General features: G+C 41.9%; 1 protein-coding gene across 1 annotated transcript in view; it reads right to left on the minus strand.

The window, feature by feature from the left end:
* Positions 1-4558: 4558 nt before the first annotated feature.
* The window catches only part of CDK6 (cyclin dependent kinase 6), a 231218-nt gene continuing 210273 nt past the window's right edge, over positions 4559-25503 (minus strand). Inside the window, exons 5-7 of the mRNA XM_021689616.1 lie at positions 17076-17126; positions 10765-10900; positions 4559-4943 (exon numbers count right to left, since the gene is read on the minus strand). Coding sequence (XP_021545291.1) covers positions 4797-4943; positions 10765-10900; positions 17076-17126 — 334 coding nt within the window. The 3' untranslated portion in view covers positions 4559-4796. The remainder of the gene's footprint in view (positions 4944-10764; positions 10901-17075; positions 17127-25503) is intronic.

The raw sequence follows: 25503 nt of genomic DNA on the forward strand, positions 1-25503 counted from the left end.
ATCTAAACTCCCTGGGAATGCTAAGAAATAGAAAACATTTTGAAAAGCTGATTCATACTTCATTAAAACAAACAAACAAACAAACAAACAGTTAATTGAAGGAAAAAACCCACACAGTTAAAAATCAGACCCCTTCTCTTTTACCTTCCTGTTGTATATAAACATCAGAAGATAGAAAAGGCCAAAGGAATATTCTGGTTTATTTTCTGAAAAAGTACAAGTTAGAAATGCTTGAGATATAGGTATGTAACACAACTACGTTGCAAACTGCATTGGTAAGAAATGAAAATGCTATTTTCTTGTGCTTTTGAGGAAAACAAATGATCTGGGGGCTCACATTGCCTGACAGGCTTTTGGTAGCCTCAAGCTTTCCCACGGTGGGGAAGGAGCACGTAGCTATGTTTCTAATCATACATCTGAATGTACTGGATGCACATGATTTGGGCTTCACAATTTTTCAAAAAATCCTGGTGGCACAGGAAATCTGTGATGTTTTAAAATTTTATATATATATATATATATATATATATATATATATATATACTTTTACAGTGACCATTCTTAGACTTGTGTAAAGACGGTAGCTTCACGTTGCTGCTTCCTCCCATGAAATAAGGAGTACGGATGATTGAGTTTGTGAAGGCCGACATCTGAAATGGCAACTGCTTGGAACAGCTTTTCCATAAAAACATGTTTTTGAACGTATCAACCTCATAGTTGCCAGGTGACTTTAATATAAATTCTTACAATATATTTGTTAACATCCATCCTTCAGAATATATCTAACTTTGAAACTATCCTTCTTTGAATACCTTCGTTTTCTCCTGAATTTCCTCTATCCATTGTCCACTGTTTTAGGACTTTAAAAGATTTAGAAATCATATCACATCGTTATTTTTACAAAATAGAGACACTGCTTTTATGTGTCACAATGTAAAACATGCATTCTCCTGGATTCTATCAATACCTAAGAATTTATAATGTCTCAACATTTTCTTTCCAAGGTAAATATTCTATAGTTTCTGTACTAACACAATTAAGTAATTACAGTGGCTTATTAACTTTTAATATTACTCTTTCCTAGACCCAACGATGCAACAAAAGACTGCTTTTGGAAAATGTGAGACATTCTCTTGTGTGCTTATCATAAAAATTGTCCAGTTGTCATTTAAAAGAAGCAATTCTTTGAAGAGAAGAATTTTAATATGTTTAAATTAGAAGCTTACATGATTTTAATTTCTATAAAGGAATGAGGATTGCCATTACCGACTTTAATAGGCACCGCTTTTAAGAGAAGCAGCTGTAGCTAAAGCTCAATTGCAATACATAATTTAAGGTTCAAAATATTTGGTACTATTTAGGCTTTTTTTCATCAAGATGGATAGTACCACATTCTGGAGTCAAACGATAAAATCTTTAGTAAGGGGTACAAATCTTCTTTAAGATAGCCCGTGCATTCTGAAATTTTCATTTTTACTTACAAGTAAAGGCTGAGATTCTAGTCTTAGGTAAATATTTTGAACTATTTTTAGTAAGACACCTTGGGCTAAATGAAGAGTGTGCCATTCCTACTGTATGAGTCCTGAGAGAAAATCATGAGAATACAGAGGGATGAAAAGGCTTGGAGCTCTTGTCCAAAACAGGTTCTTTGCTTCTTGGGTTCCTATCCACTTTAAAGGAGAGACAAAGTGGGAGGCGCCAAGGCACTGGGTTCTTAAAAGCTCTTGGAAATTGTGTTTTTAAGGTTGTAACATTAGGGCCTTATTACCTTTGTCCCATGATAGCTTATGATGCTGAAATGGACAGGTGTCTGGGATTGTTACCACTCCAGCCTGCACAACAGTTCCCACATTGCCTGGGCCCCCAGAACAACTGCCACGTAGAAACTATCAGGCACACGCCAGCCCCAGTCCTCGGTAGGAGATTCAAATGTGATTTTCAATCTGACCCCAGATTTTTACTGCTATAAGCGGCTTCAGTATAACCCTGGGGGCAGTATGACCTTTGCAGCTAACCACGCCTTCGCTTTTGGCAAAGACGTTTGAAACCATCTGTCACAGAAGCATAAGCTGTATTCAGTGAATTGCTATGCTGCTATATGCTTCCCAGTGCCCCAGTGGCAAGGATGCTGGTGTGGGATCTGGATTTCAGAACTGGTGAGCCCGGATATAAAAGCCATAAAACAAGAGGGTAACCACTCAACTACAAGAACTACAGATGGGCGTGCTGGGGTCAGACTCAAGTTCAGAGAGGCCGAGGTGCCCCCCTCCTTCTGCCTCTCCAAGGATAATCTGCCAAGTATCCAATGCGGAAATGTTTGTGCTTTAAGTTTTCTTCATAAACACTACCGAGAAATGACCCAAAAGTATATGCTAGAAATAAAGTGAAGCTCTCTACTTGTTTAAAATTCTCAAGAATGCTGGAAAATTCCAGTTTAGAACAGCTGCATTTTTCTTGGGAGAACTTGTGAAAAACTTAAAAAAGCAGAAACTCAAGTTATGTCCACTCTAACCAAAAAGCACATGACGAATCAGGGCAGTAAGTTTTAAAATTCAATTTCTAGGCCCCAGCAAAAACATCTTTGTATTTTGACCCCTGATCAAAGGAAAGGCAGAACTCACTGTTCCAGGGGAGACATCTCCCCGAATTCTCTGGATTCATTATATCTCAAGCATTTACAGTGATGACGAAACATAATCAATGCTGTCAACAATGAAGAAAGCGTAGAACATTCTTATGGCCCATCTTCTCATTCGTATCCTGCTCTTCAAGTTACCGAGTTAGAAAAATGTTAAACAACATTATGTACTAAAAAAGAGTAATTCCCACCCCAAAAAACTTTCAAGGAGAAAAGTCTCCTAATTTTACTCTTGTTCAAGATGGTAGTATAAGAAATATTGAGCTGTGAAGAATTCAGGAAGGCCTGACAATGTATAAACATCATCTGGAACATTTTCTACTGAGGGAAGCAATGTTCATTCTTTGAAAACCCTAACTCTAAACGCGGTCTAACTGTTGCATGCACTCAAAACATGAGTCAGAAAGCAAAGATAGCTAAACTTCCAAAAAGATACTTAATCACTGTGTCTTTCAGCACTAACCACATAGAAGGCAGAGAGGACATTGGAATATAAGGAACAGTAGAGAAAACGGCAAGAGAAAAAAAATAAAGCTGTTCACAATGCCCAGGGCAGGCTGGCTCTGCAGAGAGAGGAGTATGCACAAGGCACTAGAAACAAGCACAGCCTGGAGGATGGAGAAAAGATCATTTTATACAGTAAATATATATTTCTAAAAAATAGTTAAAGACATTCCCCTCTGATTCTACACTGACAATATATTCTAAAAAAAAATCGTAGAACACTAAGTAACAGTTTAAAGCAATCTATGTGCTGGTGATAGAGAAGAACCGGTCCTCTATTCACTGCCTAGGTAACAACAATGAATGCCAGGTAGGAAGATCGCATCAGAGCAAGAACATACGGGGGGGGGGGGGGGACCCTGTTAGGATAGCGAAATCGGAGCCATAAACCACAATCTGAATCTTAACTATTTACAAAAGGTTCATTGAAAGCAAGCAAGCAGGAGGTGCATGGGAAAAACTTAAGCAATCTGTTATTAGTTATGTAAAGGCAGTAATATATATTAGAGGCCCTGGGGGATAGATAAGATGGATACTTTGCAAACAAGGCAGTGCATGGTAGAAAAAGTACAGTGTAATAGGGAAAACTTAAATGGTATTCCTGTCTCTTGTCAGAGAGAACTACTCTCCACACTAAAACAGGAAACAGTTTCTGACAAATTCCTAAAATCAAAAACAAAACAAAGTAACAACAAAACCCAAAAAGGAAATAGATTTCAAATCAGGAAATAAAGGCCTTTTCTAATTTTTTTTTGACAATTTTACCTATTTGAGGTACACTCCCTAAATCTATAGCAAGTAAGAAAAAGCTTATAGGGTATTTTTCAAAAGAAACAATAAAGCATATAATACAGGTTAAAATGGACTTATATTGAGTAAATTCAGCTTTTTGAAGAGTAAATAGAATGTATGCTTTAAAAAACAGGTCTCTTAAAAGATACTAGCATTTTTTCCCTTTTGTTGTGTGTATAAAACGTCATCTAGATAGTGAACCTTTTACTGCTAGCAAATTTACTGGTTTTGGCCATGAAATTCTGAGGACATAGGCTTAACTTTCTAATTTGAGAAGCCCATTCTGGTAAATCACCTTTAGTCAACAGACACCTGTTATTTATAGGTCACTTTGAGTCTTTAAAATTCAATTATTCTTGTTGTTTACAGAAAGTAACACTTTAAGAGAACAAGAATCTCTCACACACACACACACACACACACACACACACACACACGCACTCACATTCTCACTCAAAAGTACCGAATCAGGCTTGGGCAGCTGCAGGGAGATTACATCATAACTCAGCTGTGCCTGGATTGCTCACTTCACACTGGCAGCATTCAAGGTTAGAAAAATGAAATGGCAGCACAATTGGTCAGCAGCTTCTCTTCTTCTGGAATCTTTCCAGGTTCTTGAAACAAACAAACAAACAGACAAACAAACGAACGAACATAAAGCTGCAAACATTCTTGCATTGATTTCAAAACAGTACACGAGGTGGTTTCCATGGAGAAGCAGAGCCCGTCCAGAAGACGGCAACTAGAAGATCCCCAGCCAGTGATCCTCAGCACCTCTGCCGGGGCTTACTCAGGGTGTGGGGGGGCCATCAGCCCCCAAGGGTGTTCTCCGGGTGATCAGCTCAAGGCAGCGGCCGGCACCTCAGGCTGTATTCATCTCTGAGCTGTTCTGGCTGGGAGGCAGATGGGCATCCAGGTTCTCCTTGCACCTCTCCAGGTCATGGAAGTATGGGTGAGACAGGGCACTGTAGGCGGATATCCTTTTGGCTGGATTAAATGTTAAGCACTTCTGTGATGAAGAAAAAAAATCATTGACGTAAAACATGTCCATTTAAAATAATCTGCTTACACAGTTACACATTTATTCACCACCATCAATTAAGTGTGTCTAGAAAGAGAATGAGTATCTACTTCAAGGGGCACTACGGGGAGCCTGGGTGGCTCAGGCGGTTGAGCGGCCACCTCTTGGTTTCAGCTTAGGTCATGATCTCACGGTGATGAGATGGAGCCCTGCGTGGGGCTCCATGCTTAGCGGGGAGTCTGACTGTTTGAGATTCTCTCTCTCCCTCCTCCTGCTCATGCTCTCTCTCTTTCTCAAATAAATAAGGGGCGCCTGGGTGGCTCGGTCAGTTAAGCATCTGCCTTTGGCTCAGGTCATGATGTCAGGGTCCTGGGATAGAGCCCTGCATCGGGCTCTCCGCTCACTGGCAAGTCTGCTTCTCCCTCTCCCTCTCTGATCTCTCTTGCTTTTGCGCTCTCTCAGATAAATAAATAAAATCTTTAAAAAAATAAAAAAATAGGGGCGCCTGGGTGGCTCAGTCGTTGGGCATCTGCCTTTGGCTCAGGTCGTGATCCTGGGGTCCTGGGATCGAGCCCCGCATCGGGCTCCCTGCTCCACAGGAGGCCTGCTTCTCCCTCTCCCATTCCCCCTGCTTGTGTTCCCTCTCTCGCTATGTCTCTCTCTGTGTCAAATAAATAAATAAAATCTTAAAAAAAAAAAAGTAAATCTTTAAAAAAAGGGAACTAAACAAAATGTAGACATAGCCATCTTATATATGGGCTCAATGTATAAACTGCCCTTCAGGAAAACACAGCAGCTTTTGGGTTGCCTGTGGACTGTTACCTCCCCAGGCCTTCTCTTCAACCCACCCCACATCCTTTAAAAGATATTATTATTACTGTAGTATGTATACAACTTTATTTAGATAGTGATTTTTCTAATGCCAGCCAACGTAGTCCTATCGTCAGCGACATCACCCGAACTTTTTACCCTACCCCAAGGTTTACTTACTGATGAGTCAGGAATGGAAGGGGGTTACCTTGTTCAGGGGTAAAAGGCTAATTACTAAATGATAGTAACAGTTTCTGACATATTTCTAAAATCAAGACCAAACCAAAACAACAACAAAAGGAACAAGAAAGGAAACACATTTTAAACCAGGAAATAAGTTTTCCTTATTAAGGAAGGGGCAAGTAAGGGCTAACACCTAGGCCCAGCTTATGCAGATCACCAGCCAGCTGTGGACTCTGCCCCAGGGCTGAACCATCCTCTAGGTTCAGTTCTGGTACCAAACTCTATTCCAGGCTGACAACTCCAGTGCAGGCAGAAGGTGAAAGGCGGGGAAGGTGAACCTCTGGAGCTGCAATCTCCGTTCCCAAACTAGCGGATTCATCATCAAGTAGGCAGAACGCTTCCCTAACCTCAGTTCCATTTCCAGTCCAACCCCAGGTGATCCTGTTCTTCAAATCCTCCTCCTGTCCTTTCACCAACACCTCCAGAGTGCCTAGCAGGTGGCCAGCACTAGTGAAGGATGAGGAAGACCCGCCCATTGCCCAGCGACACACAAGCAGCAGAGAAGCTCCACCAGCTTCCCCATCTGTGTGATGCAGCGCCCACTGAAGTGAGCTGGGCACCCGAAATGTCTATCAATTTCAGTCCCCTCTGTACATTATCATGGTTATGCTGACCTCTTCCATGTAACCTGGGTTTTTGCCCTCAAGGAGCTCAGAGTCTCAGTCAGGTCCTGACTAGATTAGGACCCTCTCTAACACTCTATGGAACACTACTCACCTGGAAAATTCTATATATAATTCCAGGCAAATTTTTGGGTCCCCTGAAATCTTATTTATGCTGAGCTCCCCACCAAGTCCATGGAGGCCGGTTTCTCATAATGTGTCCTGAAAATCAAAGAGCCAAAGGGCAAGCAGAGGGAGAGCTTGTTGGTAGAATGGTCCTACTGTCTCTAATACCAATAAACATCTTAAGAGAAGTTTTGCATGGGCTGAATCCCTCAGGACAGAAGAGTAGGAGCAAAATCGTTGAGCCTGAGGTCTCTCTTCCCCAGAGTCCAGGAAGGAGAAAATTAGGTAGTGACATTAGAAAAGGAAGCAGCTGGTTTAATCCCCGGGACATAGGAACGAAGAAAAAAAAAGCTGTGGGAATATGTTCAAGATAGAGAGACATGTCCCTAGAGGACTGTGTGGGAGGAAGCCCATCCTCACAGCTATCCTGATGGCTTAGAGCTGGGAAGAGGGTGGAGAGAAGGAGAACTCCTTAGCCTAACGTGGAAGTGTGTGAGAATCTCAAGTTGGAAGTCTTTTTTTTAAAGATTTTATTTATTTGAGACAGAGAGAGAGAGAGAGGGAGAGAGAGAGCACACCAGTGGGGGAGGGACAAAAGGGGAGGGAGAAGCAGAATCCCTGCCGAGCAGGGAGCCCGATGCCGGGCTCGATCCCAGGACCCTGGGATCATGACTTGAGCCCAAGGCAGACGCTTAACGACTGAGACACCCAGGCGCCCCAAGATGGAAGTCTTAATACTTTATGTGCTACAGAAACATTGTTAGACATGGTGGCTAAGTTCTATCACTGCTCTACTTCAACAGGGCAACAGGATGACTTGAGAATTAATTCAAAATCTTGTGTAAGAATATTGTTTCTCCAAGAAAATCTAATTTACTTGCCAAATAACTGACTGATAAAATGGACTTTTGGAACTGTTATTTAGTCAAGAGTTGAATACTATGACGGACTGGATCATTTTCCAGCACGAATCCTCCTCCTTCCCACTCCTCCCTTCACGGGAGTATTCTTTCCTCTATTGGAGTTGGCTTTGGCCATGTAACTTACTTTGGCCAAAGGAATGTGGACAGAAGCAGCAGGGTGCCTCTCCCAAGCCTAGGCCATTGGGGCTATCATGTGTTTCTGCTTGCCCTTCTGGGAGCATCCACTTTCTATTATGAGAAAAACCTGCCCCAGGGAGCCAAAGCCCCTCTTGTTCTGGGTCCTGGAATGAAGCACATGGAGAACACTTGTCCTTGACCCACAGGCTGCAGCATAGCTGTCTTTGCCAATCTGCAGACCCATAAGCAAGAAACAAATGCTTACTGTTGTATTCTAGGGAGATTTTTGGGTTGTGTGTTATGCGGCAAAAGTAGACTAATCCAAGGAATACCCCCCTCCCCCAATATGTGCCTTAAGGCTCTGAAAACAGCAGAAACTCTAAAACTTTTTTCAGCAAGAGCATCATATTTGGAATAAGTACTCAGCCTCTCAAGTTAACCACGACGAAGGGGACAAAACGTGTAAAGATGGGTAGGTTTTGGATGTTAAAAATAGTCTTCCCCCAGGGCGCCTGGGTGGCTCAGTCGTTGGGCGTCTGCCTTCGGCTCAGGTCATGATCCCGGGGTCCTGGGATCGAGTCCCACATCGGGCTCCCTGCTCGGCGGGAAGCCTGCTTCTCCCTCTCCCACTTCCCCTGCTTGTGTTCCTGTTCTTGCTGTCTCTCTCTGTCATATAAATAAATAAAATCTTAAAAAAAAAAAATAGTCTTCCCCCTGAATGGTCTTATTACTGTGCATTACTTATGTGTGTATGTAAGAACATTTATATATGCCAACGTATACATCCATCCATCCATAGCTGAGACATGACAGCGTCAGCCTTGTTTTCAGATAAAACAAAGGACGATTCTTAAAGTGCTAAAACTGAAATGTTGTTTCTTAAAGGAAACAACTTCCTAAAATACCTTTCTCTTTTCACCCTCACTAAATCATTTTGAGTAGAGGCAACAAATACTGCTGGGATCTCAGCTGCTCCTCTGGTACCAAATGGCTCTCTTTCTTCTGCTCGACAGTTCTGCCCCGTGTCCCTCTAGCAGGAAATAGGGAGAACTTTCAGGGGTTTCTGAGCTTTGCGGTCCTGGTCTGTCCTTTCCCGGAATGCCCATGGATTATTACGTTTTGTCCTTAAGTTTCTTCTAGTCCTGACGTCACTGGGACTGCCTCTTATTCTTTTCCTTTGCTTTTTCTCATCCCTGCTGACACTCATCGTCTACCCTCTTCCTTCTCTCTCTGGTAGTTTCTTTGTTCCTATTTCTTCTCTGTCTCCTGCTGCTTCTCTAGTCCAGCACTAGTGTGTGGTCTGACTTGGAAAGCCGCCCCCTTCTAGTGGGAGACACTGAATGAGCATGCGGCATCATCTGCTATCTTAACATTTTGAGTTCCTCCTGGTGATTCCTACTGATGTTGGAGCTAGGAGATACTTTGAGCTGTCTTTGGGTGTCCCAGTAGCTGAAGGAGTGGGACGCTTCACAACTAAAATTGGCTATCACTGTGATTCTGTGTCCAGAATCTTCTTCTAAGAGGAGCATTCCATTCAAAGTTCTTGCTGAAAAGGAAAGCCGATGGTGGCCATATTTTATAACACATCGTCCCTCCCCGCTCCCAGCACAGCTGACTGGACCCAGAATGGTGACCTGGCCCTCGGCAGCAACTCCTATCATGGCTTGGCAGAAAGGTGAGGTGTGTCAGCCACATTCTTCCTTTTAGGAATCTGACGTAGGAAATACTAACAGAGCAAATGTGAGCAGTGGGGGTTAGAGCTGAAAGGATCCAGGAGTTGGCCGAAGTTCTGAGAGTCAAGGGGCCAGCCGCAGTTAAGGGCAGCAGACAGTACTACCGAAAAGAGGCACTGAAGGGGAGAAAAAGGCCTGCAGAGCAGAGACAAGCAGATGGTGATGCTCTTAGCAGGACCGAGAGAGCATTTACACTCTGGATGGCTTTTCACTGCCAGGCCACATGAAACGTTCCATCAAACCCCCTTTTCTTAAGGTAATCCAAGTACTTGTCTGTTATATGAAACCCAGGAAAAATTTTCCTAAATAGTAGGTGAGCCAGCAAGTGTGTATATATAGTGAGCCTCTCCATAGGACACTATATTCTCCCTTCTAATAACAATGTATTTCAAAGGATGTGAGCCAAAAGTCCTTAGTGAGTGTCTTAGAAATGAACAGTGGGGAGGGAATATAGCTGTCCTTCTCTGTAATGTGGCAGGGGAGGGAATCTTTGAGTAAGCCAGAAAATGAGCCACCATCAGGTGAAGATGGAATTAGGGCTTTCATTGGGAGACTCATGGCTCTGCGAATATGCCAATCAATGGCTGTGTCCACACAGAGCTAAAGTAGAACATTTCTACTAAAGCCTACAGACTCTTAGGTCTATATCGGAAATTTAGAATACACTGACAGAATGGGAGCACTAGTGCCTCCACGTCTAGGAGCACCTACTTGGTGAGATATCAAAGGTTGTTAGTCAATAGGTAAAGGATACACTTATTATTCATTGAGTTCTGAACACCAAGGGTAGCTCAACAGGTCAACTCTTCTATTTTTCTGTCCACCAAGAGTAGGGAAGGATGTATAAGGCCAAGCGTTACGAGTCTGAACCTCAAACAGAACACAAGTCCTTATTTTCAGTGAGGTATTTTCTATGTGCATGCCACCTTGACTACTCATTGGAAGCATAGGTCTAGATGAATCGAGAGGCTTCTGCGGCTGCATTCAAATGAACATTTAAAGATGGCAGACTGAAAGTGTGTGGGTCAGACTCTTTCTCTTTCCGTAGGAAACGAAGACATTCCAGAAATCAAAAGCCACCAGCTGCGGCAGGTGTGGAAATGAAAGCTGCAGAGAGGTTGTGGCCTCTTGCTCTGCGTGGCTGTGGTCCATGATGCTGAACTGATGCTGTGCCCACCCCCCAGGAGTCCACCCATGGACAGGTTGCGTCTCTCATCACCACCGCACAAGACCAACTCTGCACCACAGCACTTACCAGAAGTAGGTCTTTGCCTTGTTCATCAATATCTGTTACAAACTTCTCAATCGGTTGAGGAGATTTTGAGTGAAAAGCCTGCCTGGGAAGGGCGACATCTCGAGGCCAGTCCTCTTCTCCTGGGAGTCCAATGACGCTACAAAAGAACCATGTGTGAACATAAGCATCATTAGCTGCTATGCTGAAGCTGTTTTCCCACAAAGTCCAGATGATGGTAAAGTCTGAGAGGCAGGCGTGGGGGAGACAGAGCCCAGGGGGCCCCTCACTTATATTACTGGCAGGTCTCTCATCTCTGTCCTACTGCAGTATGATGATCACAGGGTAGAGGGCGATCTCCCAGGAGAACTGTAAAATTCACTGGGAAGAGATAAGAGATTCCTCTAGTAGCAGATACTAAATATATGAGATGATGCAGAAATAGAAAATAGTATATTACCAGTAAGTCCTGACATACTGACAGAGTAGGAGGCCCACATGAGCATATATTTTCCTTTATGCCCAAGAGTGCTTTTTGGGTTCTGATCCAACACTCTCATATTGCCATGCTTTTATAATGCTCATCTAACACGATTCATTAACACATAAATTTGGTTGCATTTTTGGTTAAAGAATAATTCCCCAAACGGTAATTACATATGTTAGAATCAGGCCAAAAAGAGGCTAAAAGATATGCTAATCCTGTGCTAGGCAAACACTATTTTATAATTTAATTTCAAATTAAATTCATTAAGTTAAATATAGCTGATATATATTTTGTATTACAAAACTAATTTTTTTTATTTTAAAAGATTTGATTTATTTACTATTTATTTATTTTAGAGAGAGAGAGCGAGCAAGTAGGGGCAGGAGCACAGGGAGAGAGATAAGCAGACTCCAGGCTGAGCACAGAGCCTGACGCAGGACTCGATTTCACAACCCTGAGATCATGACCTGAGCCAAAATCAATAGCCGGACGGTCAACCGACTGAGCCACCCAGGCGCCCCAAAGTGAGCAAACAATAAATAAAGACAGTATCATTCATGCTTCCCCTGAAAATTATTCTGGGATCAGAAAAACGTGGAGAAAGGATCAAGTGATAGAGAAACAACACAGGCATTGTATGTCAACTATATTCAAATACAAAAAATAAATTAACAAAATAGCGTAGACTTTGGAAAAGGCAGACCTGGGTTCAGATTCTACACCTACAACTTATTGGTAGGTAAGGACAAATTACTTAACTTCTGTGAGCCTCAGTGTCTTTACTTATTAACAATCATAATTCACAGTGAGAATTTATATAAAGTGCATAGCACAGTGCCTGACACACAGTACTTGTTAGTATCAATACATTACCCATTATTAGTATTATTATTTTAAAGATTTTTATTTATTTATTGAGACACAGAGAGAGCACAAGATGGGGGGGAGAGGCGGAGGGAGGAGAAGCAGACTCCCCTGATGAGCAGGGAGCCTGACATGGGGCCAGATCCCAGGACCCTGAGATCATGCCCTGAGCTGAAGGCAGATGCCCAACCAACTGAGCCACTCAGGAGCCCCACCCATTATTATTACTATTATAAGAGGAAAATAATGTTATTAATCTAAATGCATAGGCAATGCATCACTACTACACTAAAAATATGAACTGCTTGAGTCCTATTGATGTGTGACTTGAGGTTCTTCAGAAATATTAATAGGTCAGTGGCTTTACATAACTTATTTACTTATTTGAAAGAGAGAGAGAGCTCACACACATGAGGTGGGGGGGGGCGGCAGCGGAGTCAAGCAGACCCCACGCTCAGCAGGGAGCCTGACGGGAGGCCAAGCCCACGACCTCAAGATCACGACCCAGTGGAAACTGAGAGTGGTATGCTCAATGGACTGAGCCACCCACGCGCCCCTACAATATGGAGGTATTATTTAAAGTTTATGTATACAGGGGCACCTGGGTGACTCGGTTGAGCGTCTGCTTTCGACTTAGGTCATGATCTCAGGGTCCTGGGATCCAGCCCTGCATCGGGCTCCCCGCTCAGTGGTGAGTCTGCTTCTCCCTCTCCCCTCTGTGATCTCTCTCACTTTCACTCTCTCTCAAATAAATAAATAAAATCTTAAAAAAAATAAAGTTTATATAGAGAGAGTAGGTAGGTTTGAACAAGGGAAATCAGGGGATGCAAGAACTTATATCTCACTTACAGACTCTGATTAACTCCAAACTAAAAAGTTATAATGTAGTGGACAGAACATATGGCTATTCAAATTTACCAAACTTTTTTTTAAAGATTTTATTTTTAAGTAATCTCTACACCCAACGTGGGGCTTGAACTCACAGCCCTGAGATCAAGAGTTGCATGCTCTACCAACTGAGCCAGACAGGCACCCCCTGACCCAATTATTTTAACTACAGATAGCAATGGTGCTGGCCTGTGTTAGTCTTCTCCTTGGCCTGCGCTCATTGGGACACAGGTTGAGAAAATGTGTTCTCCTGAATGGATTTCCAGGTTTCAGGAAGATGTGGTGGTGAACGTCACAGGCTCCCTCTGTAAGGCTTTCTTCCCCCTTTTATTCCCTCAACAGAGCCCAGGTCACAGACCTCACCTGGGGAGAGCAGACACCTGTATCATGACTGCACCTGTCACTGGTGTCCGGGAAAAGACCCTGTAGTCCTACCTCTGTTGGACATGCTGGGTGAGCCACGTTGTTGAGGCAAATAAAGACAGACTCATGGACATATTTACCAGAACAAGGGAATGGAAATGCAGCTTGGGCAATACACAAATTTGCTTAATAATGAGATCTAGAGTAAGAGTAGAAAAAAAAAATACCACTATTAATTATTAAAGGACATAAATGTGTATGCTTGGAAAGAGTGGGATAGGCAAAGAAAGAAAAAGAGAACGCTTATGAAAGAACTTTAACAATTTCCTTCATTTTTATTTTTTAGCCATTTTTTATCTTTTTTTGGCATATCATCGCCAGTCATCAGAAATCAATTATAAAAATTCTTAGCAATAATTTAAAATCTTTAAAAAAAATCTTTTTATTTGCAGCTTTGAATATATTTATATTGAAATAAATCTGGTGATATGGGTAGCTGAGTGCCAAAAGCAAAAAAGAGTCTCTGTGTGTACATGTATGTGTGGTGCATAATTATATATATGTGTACATAGCTATCTATATAAATAACTTTCAGAAGTATTTTTAAATCTACCCCCTCCTCTGATCCCCTAACGACCTCCTGAGACATGCAGGTCAGTTATTACTTCCTTTTTATAGATGTGGAAACAAAGGGATGAGGAGTGAAATCAACTGCCAAAGTCACACACAGTAAGTTCAGCCACAGAGCGGGAGCGAACCCAGCTCTCCTTATTCCAAATCCAATATTTTGTTTCCATTTAACTATGACTCTGCTCCAAAAAATGCTCTAAAATGTCACGAGCTAAAAGCATTCAGTTTCACTTTCAAAGTACTTGCTGTTCTTTGAAAGTATAAATCTTTCTAAATGCAGAAACAGTTCTCCCCCGTAAGAGAATGTGAATGTGGCTTTCCTTAAAAAAAGAAAAAAAAAATCCCCTTAATATCCAGTATGAACTTTATGGCCCATATACAAACGTTGTGAAACTCTGATAGGTCCATTAAAAAGTGCTTGCATCAAGTTTCAGTATTTGGACAGCTGAACATAAGCCTTAAAAGTTGACATTTGTACCGTAAAGACTGACAGCACAAAATCTATAAATGGCAGAGGGAACAGAAATCATTTTTCAAGTACTTTAGAAATGACAGTAGGGTGCAGCATTGTCCCTTTTCTTTATGCCAAAGGAACCAAGGCAGAGTAAACAGAACATAATGTCAGCGAAACAAGGCCAGAAACCAAGAAGTAAATGCTAAAGGCCTAAGACCTATAGAACTTTATGGCTTCTTTTCTGCTGGCAACCTAGGGTCTCAGGCCTTTGCCAAAAGTGGAACTCTGGCTCTCCCTTGGGCACAAGTCAAACTTGTTTGTCAGAGGTTCTCTCGGGTCCAACTCCCTGGCTTCGGATACAAAGGGGCACTAACAAGGCTAACAAGTTCGCAGGCCCCAGGGCTGGAGCTGGCCAGAACGCCCAGGTGATGTCAGTAAGGGACAGGTGGTGATGGGTTGAACGTCTGGCAAGCTGGCTTCTGTCAAGATCACTTTTCCCTTTTTTTTTTTTTTTTAAGATTTTATTTATTTATTTGACAGAGAGAGACATAGTGAGAGCAGGAACACAAGCAGGGGGAGCGGGAGAGGGAGAAGCAGGCTTCCCGCTGAGCAGGAGCCCGATGCGGGGCTCGATCCCAGGACCCTGGGATCATGACCTGAGCCGAAGGCAGCCGCTTAACGACCGAGCCACCCAGGCGCCCGGGATCACTTTTCCCTTTAACAGAGTCACTGGTGCGTCTGACTTTCCTAGTTCTCACCGCACACAAACTATATTCAACAGTGGTGGGGAAGAATAGATGGGGGTTCATCACCCTATGAGCAAAGACGAGTTGACATCCAGAAGCAGAGAGAACATGAGTTTGTCCTGAATCTGTCCATTTTATGGAGTGGCAGGAGGAAGAGCAACGGGAGTCTCGGCAGCTGCCCTGGACCTGGGAAGCCCTCACACAATAAAACCAGCAAATATTTTTCAGGCCTTAAAGCCACTGAGTTCTGATTCAGCAGGGCCGCTGGCATCATTAGAAATCTAGTGGGAAAAAAAAAAAAAAATGGGGCGCCTGGGTGGCTCAGTCGGTTAAGCGACTGCCTTCGGCTCAGGTCATGGTCCTGGAGTCCCGGGATCGAGCCCCGCATCGGGCTCCCTGCTCGGCGGGAAGCCTGCTTCTCCCTCTCCCTCTCCCCCTGCTTGTGTTCTCTCTCTCGCTGTGTCTCTCTCTGTCAAATAAATAAATAAAATCTTTAAAAAAAAAAAAAAAAAAAAGAAATCTAGTGGAGGGCGCCTGGGTGGCTCAGTCAGTTAAGCGGCTGCCTTCGGCTCAGGTCATGGTCCTGGAGTCCCGGGATCGAGTCCCGCATCGGGCTCCCTGCTCGGCGGGGAGTCTGCTTCCCCCTCTGCCCTCTTCCCTCTCGTGCTCTCTGTCTCTCATTCTCTCTCTCTCTCAAATAAATAAATAAAATCTTAAAAAAAAAAAAAAAGAAATCTAGTGGAGCTTTCCAGTCACTAAGAGAACAAATTGAGGTTCCAGTTTTATACCAACTGTTTTAAGCAGTCATGCTCGAGTGGATAGCGTTAACATATAATTATTTTCTTTAGGGGTACTTTTCACCAGTTTTACGGACTGGAAAGATCATAAAAATCACTGGGATTCCTATAAAATGTTACAGATCAATGATCGGGGCTGCTTTTGGTTCTAGAACTCTCACTTTTTTCGTACTTCACCCCAATTCTGAGGGGGCTTGGCAAAGGCACCTATCCCAAAAGGATGCCATACTTCATGCTTTGTGAGAGGAAAGGCCCCTTCTTAACATTCTAGAAACACGAAAGCATACATAGCCCCACAGTCACAAACATGTAGACATGAATGGAACTCTGCAAATCATCAACGAGCTAAGTAACAGACAATTAGAACCAAAGAATTTGAGCGCAGGAAAGGATCTTAGAATTTACGTCCTAAGTTTCAGTATTCAGGTGAAGAAGTTAAGGAACAAAAAGGCTAAACAATTAATGATGAATTATAATCATAGCTGCCATTTTAAAAGCATTCACTATGCACCAGTCACCGTGTATGCACTTTACAGGGCATTTTAAATAACTTTCTCAAGACTGCATAGAATTTAGCAACAGACATAGAGTTAGAACCTAGGATTCTCATTTCCTATTTTGGGGCTCCAAAGAAAAATGGGTTGTGTAGCATACCATCCAAAACAAACCAAGGCAAAATCAATCTAGATGACTCAATGGGGATACTCAATGGGGACAGGAAGCCCAGTGGGCAAGGATGGGTTACCAGGCAACCAAGCGCCCCACCACTGACGGTGGATCCATCTGAAATGGGCCCAAGCAGACAACACATCTGAACTCAAGAAATGGAGCTCAGCCAAGTGGAGAAGGAGGATCCTCGAAAAGATCCACGTGAGCAACATAGAAGCTTCCAGAGCAGACCGGTTAGGCCACACGTCATGATGGGCTCTGCATAAAACAGCATGTCTGCCATGTCCCCACTCACCACACAAATAGTAACACTGACTACGGCCACAGCTTGGAGGAGGAAAGACAAGAGGTAAACATTTTATATGAGTGTCAGAGGAAAGGCACTGTAAATGTTTTCATGCTATGAACGCTGATGTAAAATTACAGTTACTACTTACTCCAAGATTTTTCCAAGCTGATCGACATCTGAACTTCCACGAAAAAGAGGCCTACAAGAATAAAGATACATATCAAACAGGGAATTTTCTCATTACATTTCAATCATATTGGTCATTACCACTGTTTACAGGAAACAAAACATTCTTTAAGGGTGAGGAAGGAGTAAAGAAGTGAGACATCTTTCCTTTGGTCAATGAAGGATTTTCTTGCATTTGACTTCGTGGTAAGGATCTCTCATAAGTATCTAGGGTCCCTGACTCCCCTGTTTTATCACCGTGGGTATTCTATGCGCACTCACTGCAACAACAGTGCTACAGGGGACACACAGGCCCTGGTTTCAAAGTCCTACCCAACTTCCTGATAGGGTGGAACACATCACTGTTCTAGTCTGGACAGAGGGGTTCGTGGGCTTCTTTGAAACTGTTCTTGGTCAGATTCTTCTCCGAGCACCCTTTCCTCACCTCTCTGCTATCACAGGACTTCCTCAGGGGGCTCTCTCTTTCCAAGGGTCCTGATGCTGCAGTGACATACGTCTGGACCTATTTTTTTGATTTTATCACTTTCCTTTCTCACAGCATTATGGTAGTTAGCCATCACTCCGGGCTTCAGAGGAACACACAGCCCTCAGTGTCTACACGGAGCATTTAACTGGCAATTAAATGAGCTCACTTGGTCACATTTCTGGCATTTTCCCAAGTAGGTCAATACCCCTAGAGGGCAAGGACTTCTCTAGGTTTGCCCCTGATCTTTGGCCTAGTGCTTTACCTGAACAGGTGCTCAGTTAATTAATATTTTATTTAATATATTCCTATGGCACACATGGAAATGTTTCCTAACCCCTTGCTCAATGACTGACAGGTATTTTTCAACAATAACGGGCTTTAAAAAATATTTGTAGCCAGGGCGCCTGGGTGGCTCAGTTGGTTAAGCGACTGCCTTCGGCTCAGGTCATGATCCTGGAGTCCCGGGATCGAGTCCTGCATCGGGCTCCCTGCTCGGCAGGGAGTCTGCTTCTCCCTCTGACCCTCCTCCCTCTCGTGCTCTCTGTCTCTCATTCTCTCTGTCTCAAATAAATAAATAAAATCTTTAAAAAAAAAATATTTGTAGCCTATTACCAGAGACCATATTTTTAAAATGTTATAGATCAATTATAAATATAAATATTATATATCAATTTTAGAAAAGCCAAACAATGGAATCTTAACAGCTATTATTTCTAGAACAGTAATGTTTAATATAATACCATGTGCTCCCCAAACATCTCATTTAATTATCACAAAAATTTCAGAAGCAAGGTAGTATTATTATCATCCCTATTTTCTGATGAGCAGCTAGGATTAGAGATGTTCTAGACTTACCTAAGGACAAATAACAAAATGCAGACTTTTATTAAAATTCAAACGAGGTCCACCTTGCCCCAAAACCTATCTGCTTCATTATTATATTGTAATACTTTTTATTTTGGTTACTAATGTTCTCCACACTCACAGACAGTCCCTACAGTGAGCCTTTGGGGTGAAGTAGCACGGGAGACTGTGTGAAGAGCACTTTAGAGAGAACCCAGTGTCTCACAAGCAGGTGCCTGTGGGATTCTGTACTCATTGCTCTGCAAATGTCCAGTGTCTTTAAATTCTTGCCCTCTTTAACAAGGAACAAAGCAATTTACCAGACTGACTGAAGTTCTCTATTCTTTCTATATACTTCCTGTCTGATGGCCCTTCTAAATTTTTTTTAAGTTTTTTTTTTTTTTTTAATTTTATTTTTAAAGACTCTCTATACCCAACACAGGGCTCGAACTTACAACCCTGAGGTCAAGAGTCACACGCTCTATTGACTGAGCCAGCTAGGCGCCGCTTAATTAGGTGTTTAATTTTAATTCCAGTGTAGTCGACATACAATGTTAGGCCCTTCCAGATTTTTACGTTCTGCCCCCTGTGCAATCTTTTACAGCTGCTTTGCTCACATCTTAATTGATAGCACCATTTTTCTTTTCCTTTCCAAAGCGCAGAACTTGGACTGCACAGAAACAACAGTGCCCTTTCTTTTCACACTCCTGTTTCCTTAGTATTAAGGTATAAAATTACAAAACTAAGTATAACCAGCATTATGAGGTCTGGACAAACACAAACGACCCCTCTTTGCATAGTACGTATCTCAAATGGCTCAAGCGCTAGGCATGCCAGGTAGCAGGTGCAGAGGGAACCGAGGACACACCTTTAACTGATGAACTGGTGAAGCAGCTTGGTAAACATGCCAAGCCCCTCACCCTGCATGAAGAAGACTGGTATGCACAGTGAAATTATCTTTGAGGATCATGGAGCAGCTTAAAAGAAACTGGCCATGGCTACTGGGAAACAAACAAGGCAGACTACCTTGAGTGGACGTTGTTCCCAGGCAAAAGCACAAGCCAGTCTCTTTCCTGCGGTGGGTACTGAGACCCTGAAGCCCAGCTCCTGCAGCGCAGGGGCTCATGCCCTTACTGGTTTGGTTTTCGACTCCCTTTTTGTTTTTCTCCCTTGGCAATACTGTAACATTTTTGCTAGCTCCACTGTGCATTTAAGTAAGTGCTTGCTCTATTTTACCTTACATTTGCTACATGTTTAGCAGAGCGCTTTCAAATCATGTAGTCCACCATACTGCCAGAGCCTGAAGTCTTGCCTCTCTTGGCTGGACTTGGCCCCACAGAATGAAATGTGCTTTACATTCTTGAGTTAGAATTGGCCCATTAGTTTGGCCTGCTTTAATGAGGGTAAGAAGCAGAGAGGTCTGAATCATAACCACTTCTCTGTGACCTGCTGTGGGGAATACTGGAAACTCGGAAGCAACTATTCAGTATACGGCTCAGAATGACTTTTGTCACGTAGGAAGGCCTGGCATGGGACTGTGAGGTCTACTAATTTGGTTTTAGGATGGATATGGATTGGCTTGAGTTATATAGAACCACTAAATCCTGACAGCACGCAATTAACTCCCATAAAATAGATCTTTGGGTGCAAAGACATCGTCACAAGACAATGGCAATGAGTCACATGAAAGGGGGAACAGCGGGCGCCTGGGTGGCTCAGATGGTTAAGCGACTGCCTTCGGCTCAGGTCATGATCCCAGGGTCCTGGGATCGAGTCCCGCATCGGGCTCCCGGCTCGGCGGGGAGCCTGCTTCTCCCGACCCTCTCCCCTCTCATGCTGTTTCTCTCTCGCTCGCTCTCTAAAAAATAAATAAAATCTTAAAAAAAAAAAAAATTAGAAAGGGGGAACAGCCTACCTGGAACTGGTACTCTTAGTTGACCAAAAAGTGGTCATGAATGTGATCAAATTCTTAGGACCATCCATTCAGTTTGGGGCTGAAAATGCTCAAGTCTGTAGGAGCCGGTTTTGTGATAGAAGATGCTACATTCATTAGAAGCATGGAGAGTTACAATGGATTTAGAAGAAAGATGAAAAGTTTTCATCATGATGACCTCCTGGGGGTGCTATGGTGGAATACTGATATGTAAGAAGAAGACTGTCCCAATTATATGATACAATCTGTCTTTAAATAAGGCTCTGTGGTCAAAAGTCTTGGCTGTATCAGGTCTCTGACCTGTGTGCATCATGTACTAGGACTGTATTTTCACTGAAGTTATTCTGCGTATTTCTTCCTTCCTCAGATAAGCTGAGTTAAATATCCTTCAAGTCATGTAATTTATGGCATATTTTAGGTGGACAATTATGGACATCTTTGACTGTATTCTTTGGTGTAGTGGTAAGGGAGAGTTTAATTCTACTGCCTTGAATAATTTTATAATTGTAGGAATGATTCAGCTAAAACACACACATACATGAGTCAAACCTGGCTGGTTCCTTATTACCATGACATAGGGCTGAGCTGGAAGGAAGTAGAGGGTTGAAGGACCAACATGGGGGAGAGTAAGACACAGAAAAACTGAAAGACAGACTGAGCTACAGATGGTCAGACAGAGACAATGTGAGGAGGTCCAAAATAACTTTGAACTCTGTTTCTTCCTATTGCGCCTAAACATCTACCTCTCCTGGAAATCTCAGGGTGTATTTATATGGGCCCTTCACGAAGACTGAAGCTGGAAGGGGAATATTCTATTAAATATCATGAGACAAAGGCTCATAAAAATTAAAAAGTCATGTATTTTTTTTTTGAGTCACTGCAGGGAGAGGATCCACTAAGCTATCCCAGAAGCCTCCCATCCCAGGTGACATACTTAGTAATTCTTTTAAACTAACTACTTAAAAATAAAATTAACAAAAGAGATATTCTACTGAAAGCAGTAAATCTGAAGCCTGGTTTTGTATTTTTTAAAACACTTCTTCTTTATATACACATTTCTTGGGGGGTTAACTAGCAAAATGGAAAGATTATACCTACCAAGAACATCCCCAAATAAAAACTGTGCAATTGTTTTATTGAATTAATATACTAAAAAATCCCTCTATTATATAGGGCATTACCGAAGGATAGTAACTCTTATGTATTTTACTATATCAAAAACTATAATTAATTACTTCAGATGACTTTTCAGTAATTTAACCAACTGTTTGGATAATGGTGCATAAACATTATCCGTGAAAGACCTTTGTTGAATCTACATTTCATGGATCCATTTCTAATTTCATACATTTCTTTTCTCTTCACCTAGCCTATGACCCTCCTTTTTCCTCAGATTTTCTCCACACTCACTTCTTGGGACGATTACATTCTTTCGCATAAACCTCCTTCTGTCTCTCATGGCCCTCAACCTCTTTTCTATTTTTGAATTCCCACTACAGAGGACCCTACTGGAAGACTTTGCCATTCTACCCTTTGAAGCCAATTTATTTGACAAGATAAATAATATTTGGGGGAAAATATCTGAAACTGGACATTGGTATGTTTTTATGAAAGAGAATTTTAGGTTATTTCCAAGTATTTTTTTCAAATATCTTCCTTCACTCTTATACTTGATAATAGTTAATGCTGATAAAAAAACTCTTTCTGCAAACAATAAATTTTAATATATACATATAAGCGTTTTTTTTTTTTAAACTAAAAGGAGATCATTGCAAAATACAGTAACAAACTGCATTCACTTCAAACCATAGCAAAGTCAATTTTCTTCTCTTATGACCGTAGGCGCTGTCATGCCAAAACAAGTATGGTTCTTGGGGTTTTCTTTAGCAAGGATTTTTCTCAAAGCTTTTTTTGAATTTGTGAGAATTTCAGCCTTAATGCACCCCACCCCCATTCCCCCCCAACATGTTGATTTTAGAGGATATTTGTTGACTGGGGAAAGGGTATCATAGGCTTTGGTGATGAACTGTCCTGGGTATGAATCCCCACAGCCATTTCTCTCTGAATGACCTTAGGAAAGTCACTTAGCCTCTTAGAATCCATAAAATGTCCAGTTTATAGGAGACCTACAGTTAGGTGCCAACTAAACACACACATACTTTTTCACACTCATACGTGGTAGACATCTCTCTTGTTCCTGGCCACTGCTATACACAAAAGATACCAAAGTGTTTCACGCAGTGAACAAGAAAGGAAGGGGACACTTGTCACCACACGGTGGATGCCCAAATCGTAGTAAAGGCTAATAATTCCTCCTCTGGGGTCACTATTCTCTATACCTGTTACAACTCTTACACCTTTACCATCAAGAAGAGAAAGAATGAATGTCAAATAAGGTTTGATTAACTTTGAATTGGCAATATTATTTCTTCCTCTGTATGTAGTTCTAGCAACACTCACCCCATCTTTTAAGCGTGAAGTGCATTTTCTTGGGTCGAATTACAAAGGGTGCCAAGTTTCAGATTACATGTCTTTTTAAACAAACGAAAAGAACATATAACTATCATTCATAAGCTCAATAAACAGTGGAAAACATTTAGAAGTAGGGTATGTTTTCTGGCAGATGAGACGTGTATGCTGATCGGTCTGTTACGGAAAGGAAATGATTCATGCATAAGGGAAGATGAAAGGTTTCATTTAGTTACAATACTCTCATTGTACTAAAAAGATGAGGAAGTCATGGATCACCCTATAGAACACCTCTGTAACCTGCATTTGACCTGCAGTTATGCTTTAGTTGCTATCTTTCTTGATTAGCAGAGGAATTTTCCATGTTCATAACATGACCTTTTGAAAAATATTGCTTACTATTTTATGCTTGCTCCTGTGTTCAGTTCTAGAGAGAGCTGTTATCTGTTAAGTTAAAAATGTTAACCTATCACTTTACAATTACCACCTATTCAAATAACCAGATTAAGTAGAAAATCAGTTTAACTGATTTGCTTCATAAACTTAATTGAGTGATCACCCATTAAGCACACAGGGCAGCATTAGGTGCTGGGAGATAACCTTTCCCCCAAGATATATATTAAATATAAATATTATATAATATATGGTCTTAATATATAATATACATATATTTAAAGTAAATTACACATTTTAATACAAATATATTAAAATATGAATTTATAATATTTATAAATAAATATATATATTACATACTACCATAATGATCCTTGCCTCTGTGGGAGACACGAGATACAAATGCAGGATCTTGAAATAAAGAAGTTTATCTCATTTTACCCTGGGAGATGAAAGCTCAAGGCAATCATTTAATCTTTACTAGAATGTTGGGAGGTGGTCTGATTAATTGTCTTTTATAGATGAGAAGTAAAGTAACTTCATCAAGGAAACTGCTCACTAAATGGCTGAGTTGGTCTGTCTGACTCCAATGAGCAGCAAACAGAAGCAGTGTTTTAGAAAGATTAATATGGCAGAGGTTTACTGAGTCACTAATAGGGGATGAAGACAGAGCTAGGGAGGCCAGAGGTGAGGTCATTGCACAACGACCTAACCCAGGAGGACAGAGCAGATGGGAAAGGATGCAAAGACATATAAGGGAAGGTGATCTGAATTTGGTAAAAGACTCAACATGCCCTGCGAGAAGCAGCATGGTTTTAAGATTCCAGGCCGAATGAGAAAGGTGGAGAGAGGGTGGTGTGGGGAGGAGAAGATTGGAAGATAATTGACTTAATTTTAAACATGTTCCTTTATGATAAAAAATAATGTATAAAACAATGCTTTGAAATCTGAGAATGAAAAACATGCAAAAGATTAGTTAAGCATACCTAGGTATATACCCAACAATACTGGCAATGTATGTGCACACAGACACTTGGACATGAATGTGTGTAGCAGCATTATTCATGATAGCCCCAGAGTGGAAACAACCCAAATGACCATCAGCTGACAGTGTGATAACAGAATGTTGTATAGCCATACAATGGAGTGTGGTTCAGTCATAAAAAGGAATGAAGCGGGGGATGCCTGGGTGGCTCAGTAGGTTAAGCGTCTGCCTTCGGCTCAGGTCATGATTAATAAACAGGAATGGTTACTGTTCCTCCCACTGAGAAGGCCTTCTCTCCCTTCTTCCCATCAACTTCAGTCCCTCAAAATTCGCACCCTTGGTTCATCTCTGGGTAATTCAAGTGCAAGCATGTGTATTTGTGCAGGTATGTATATATGAGTAGATGCATACACATTTAGAGCTAAAACCGATTTGATTGATATTGTTGTATCTGTTTATGCTTTAACTGGTCTGTGGCACTAGACAATATCATCCTACAAATAATGGGTGTTTAAAAACGGGGGTGGGGGGCTGGTGTGACAATTAGTCTCCTACATCTAAAATCTCACCAAAACCATCAGAGAAGCAGCATGAGGAATGCTGGATAGGAACTTTGCCCTCAGGTGCTTTACTACACCCAGGTATGCAGGTCAGGGATGGGCTTCTTGGAAGACAAAGAAAGAGAAGGGTTGAGAAGAAGTGTTGCAAAGGCCAACAAGAGTGAGGGATTAAAAAGGGTGTGCAGGGGAAAGAGGCTCCTGAAGGAAACCAGCCCAGAAAGGAAGGGGCTCTGGTGGGGAAGAGCATATGGGAGACAAAAAAATTTAAAGCCCAAGTAATACAAGGCAAGGACCAGGGCAAAAAGAAGAATCTGAGATGCAGTTCTGTCAACTGAGACAGAGACCGATAGGAAAAAACCCCTACCAGGGAAGGGAGGGGCCACTCACAGGACAGAGCAGATAATTACAATTTAGAAAGTCGCTGCCCTATCTGTCCACAGTAGGGGACTCGGAGTCTGGTCGTTTCCTTACAAATAAATAGCTGAATTAATTTTTCCTTGTTACCAGATGTGAATAATTTATTTCTCCACAGAAGGCTCATATTTTACTGGACTATGTATGAGTAACTTCCTTGAGAGACAGTGAGCACATTGAGGCAGAGAGGAAAACCCCATCATTTTTCAATTCAAAATTGAGTTGAAGACTCAATTGAGACTCCTGAAACATTACAAAACTTACAAATTAATATACTTACTGACTTAGTCAATTTTACAGATGACTCAAGAAGCCTAAGTGGTCATT

The sequence above is a fragment of the Neomonachus schauinslandi genome, chromosome 12 (assembly GCF_002201575.2).
Source record: "Neomonachus schauinslandi chromosome 12, ASM220157v2, whole genome shotgun sequence".
Taxonomy (NCBI): domain Eukaryota; kingdom Metazoa; phylum Chordata; class Mammalia; order Carnivora; family Phocidae; genus Neomonachus; species Neomonachus schauinslandi.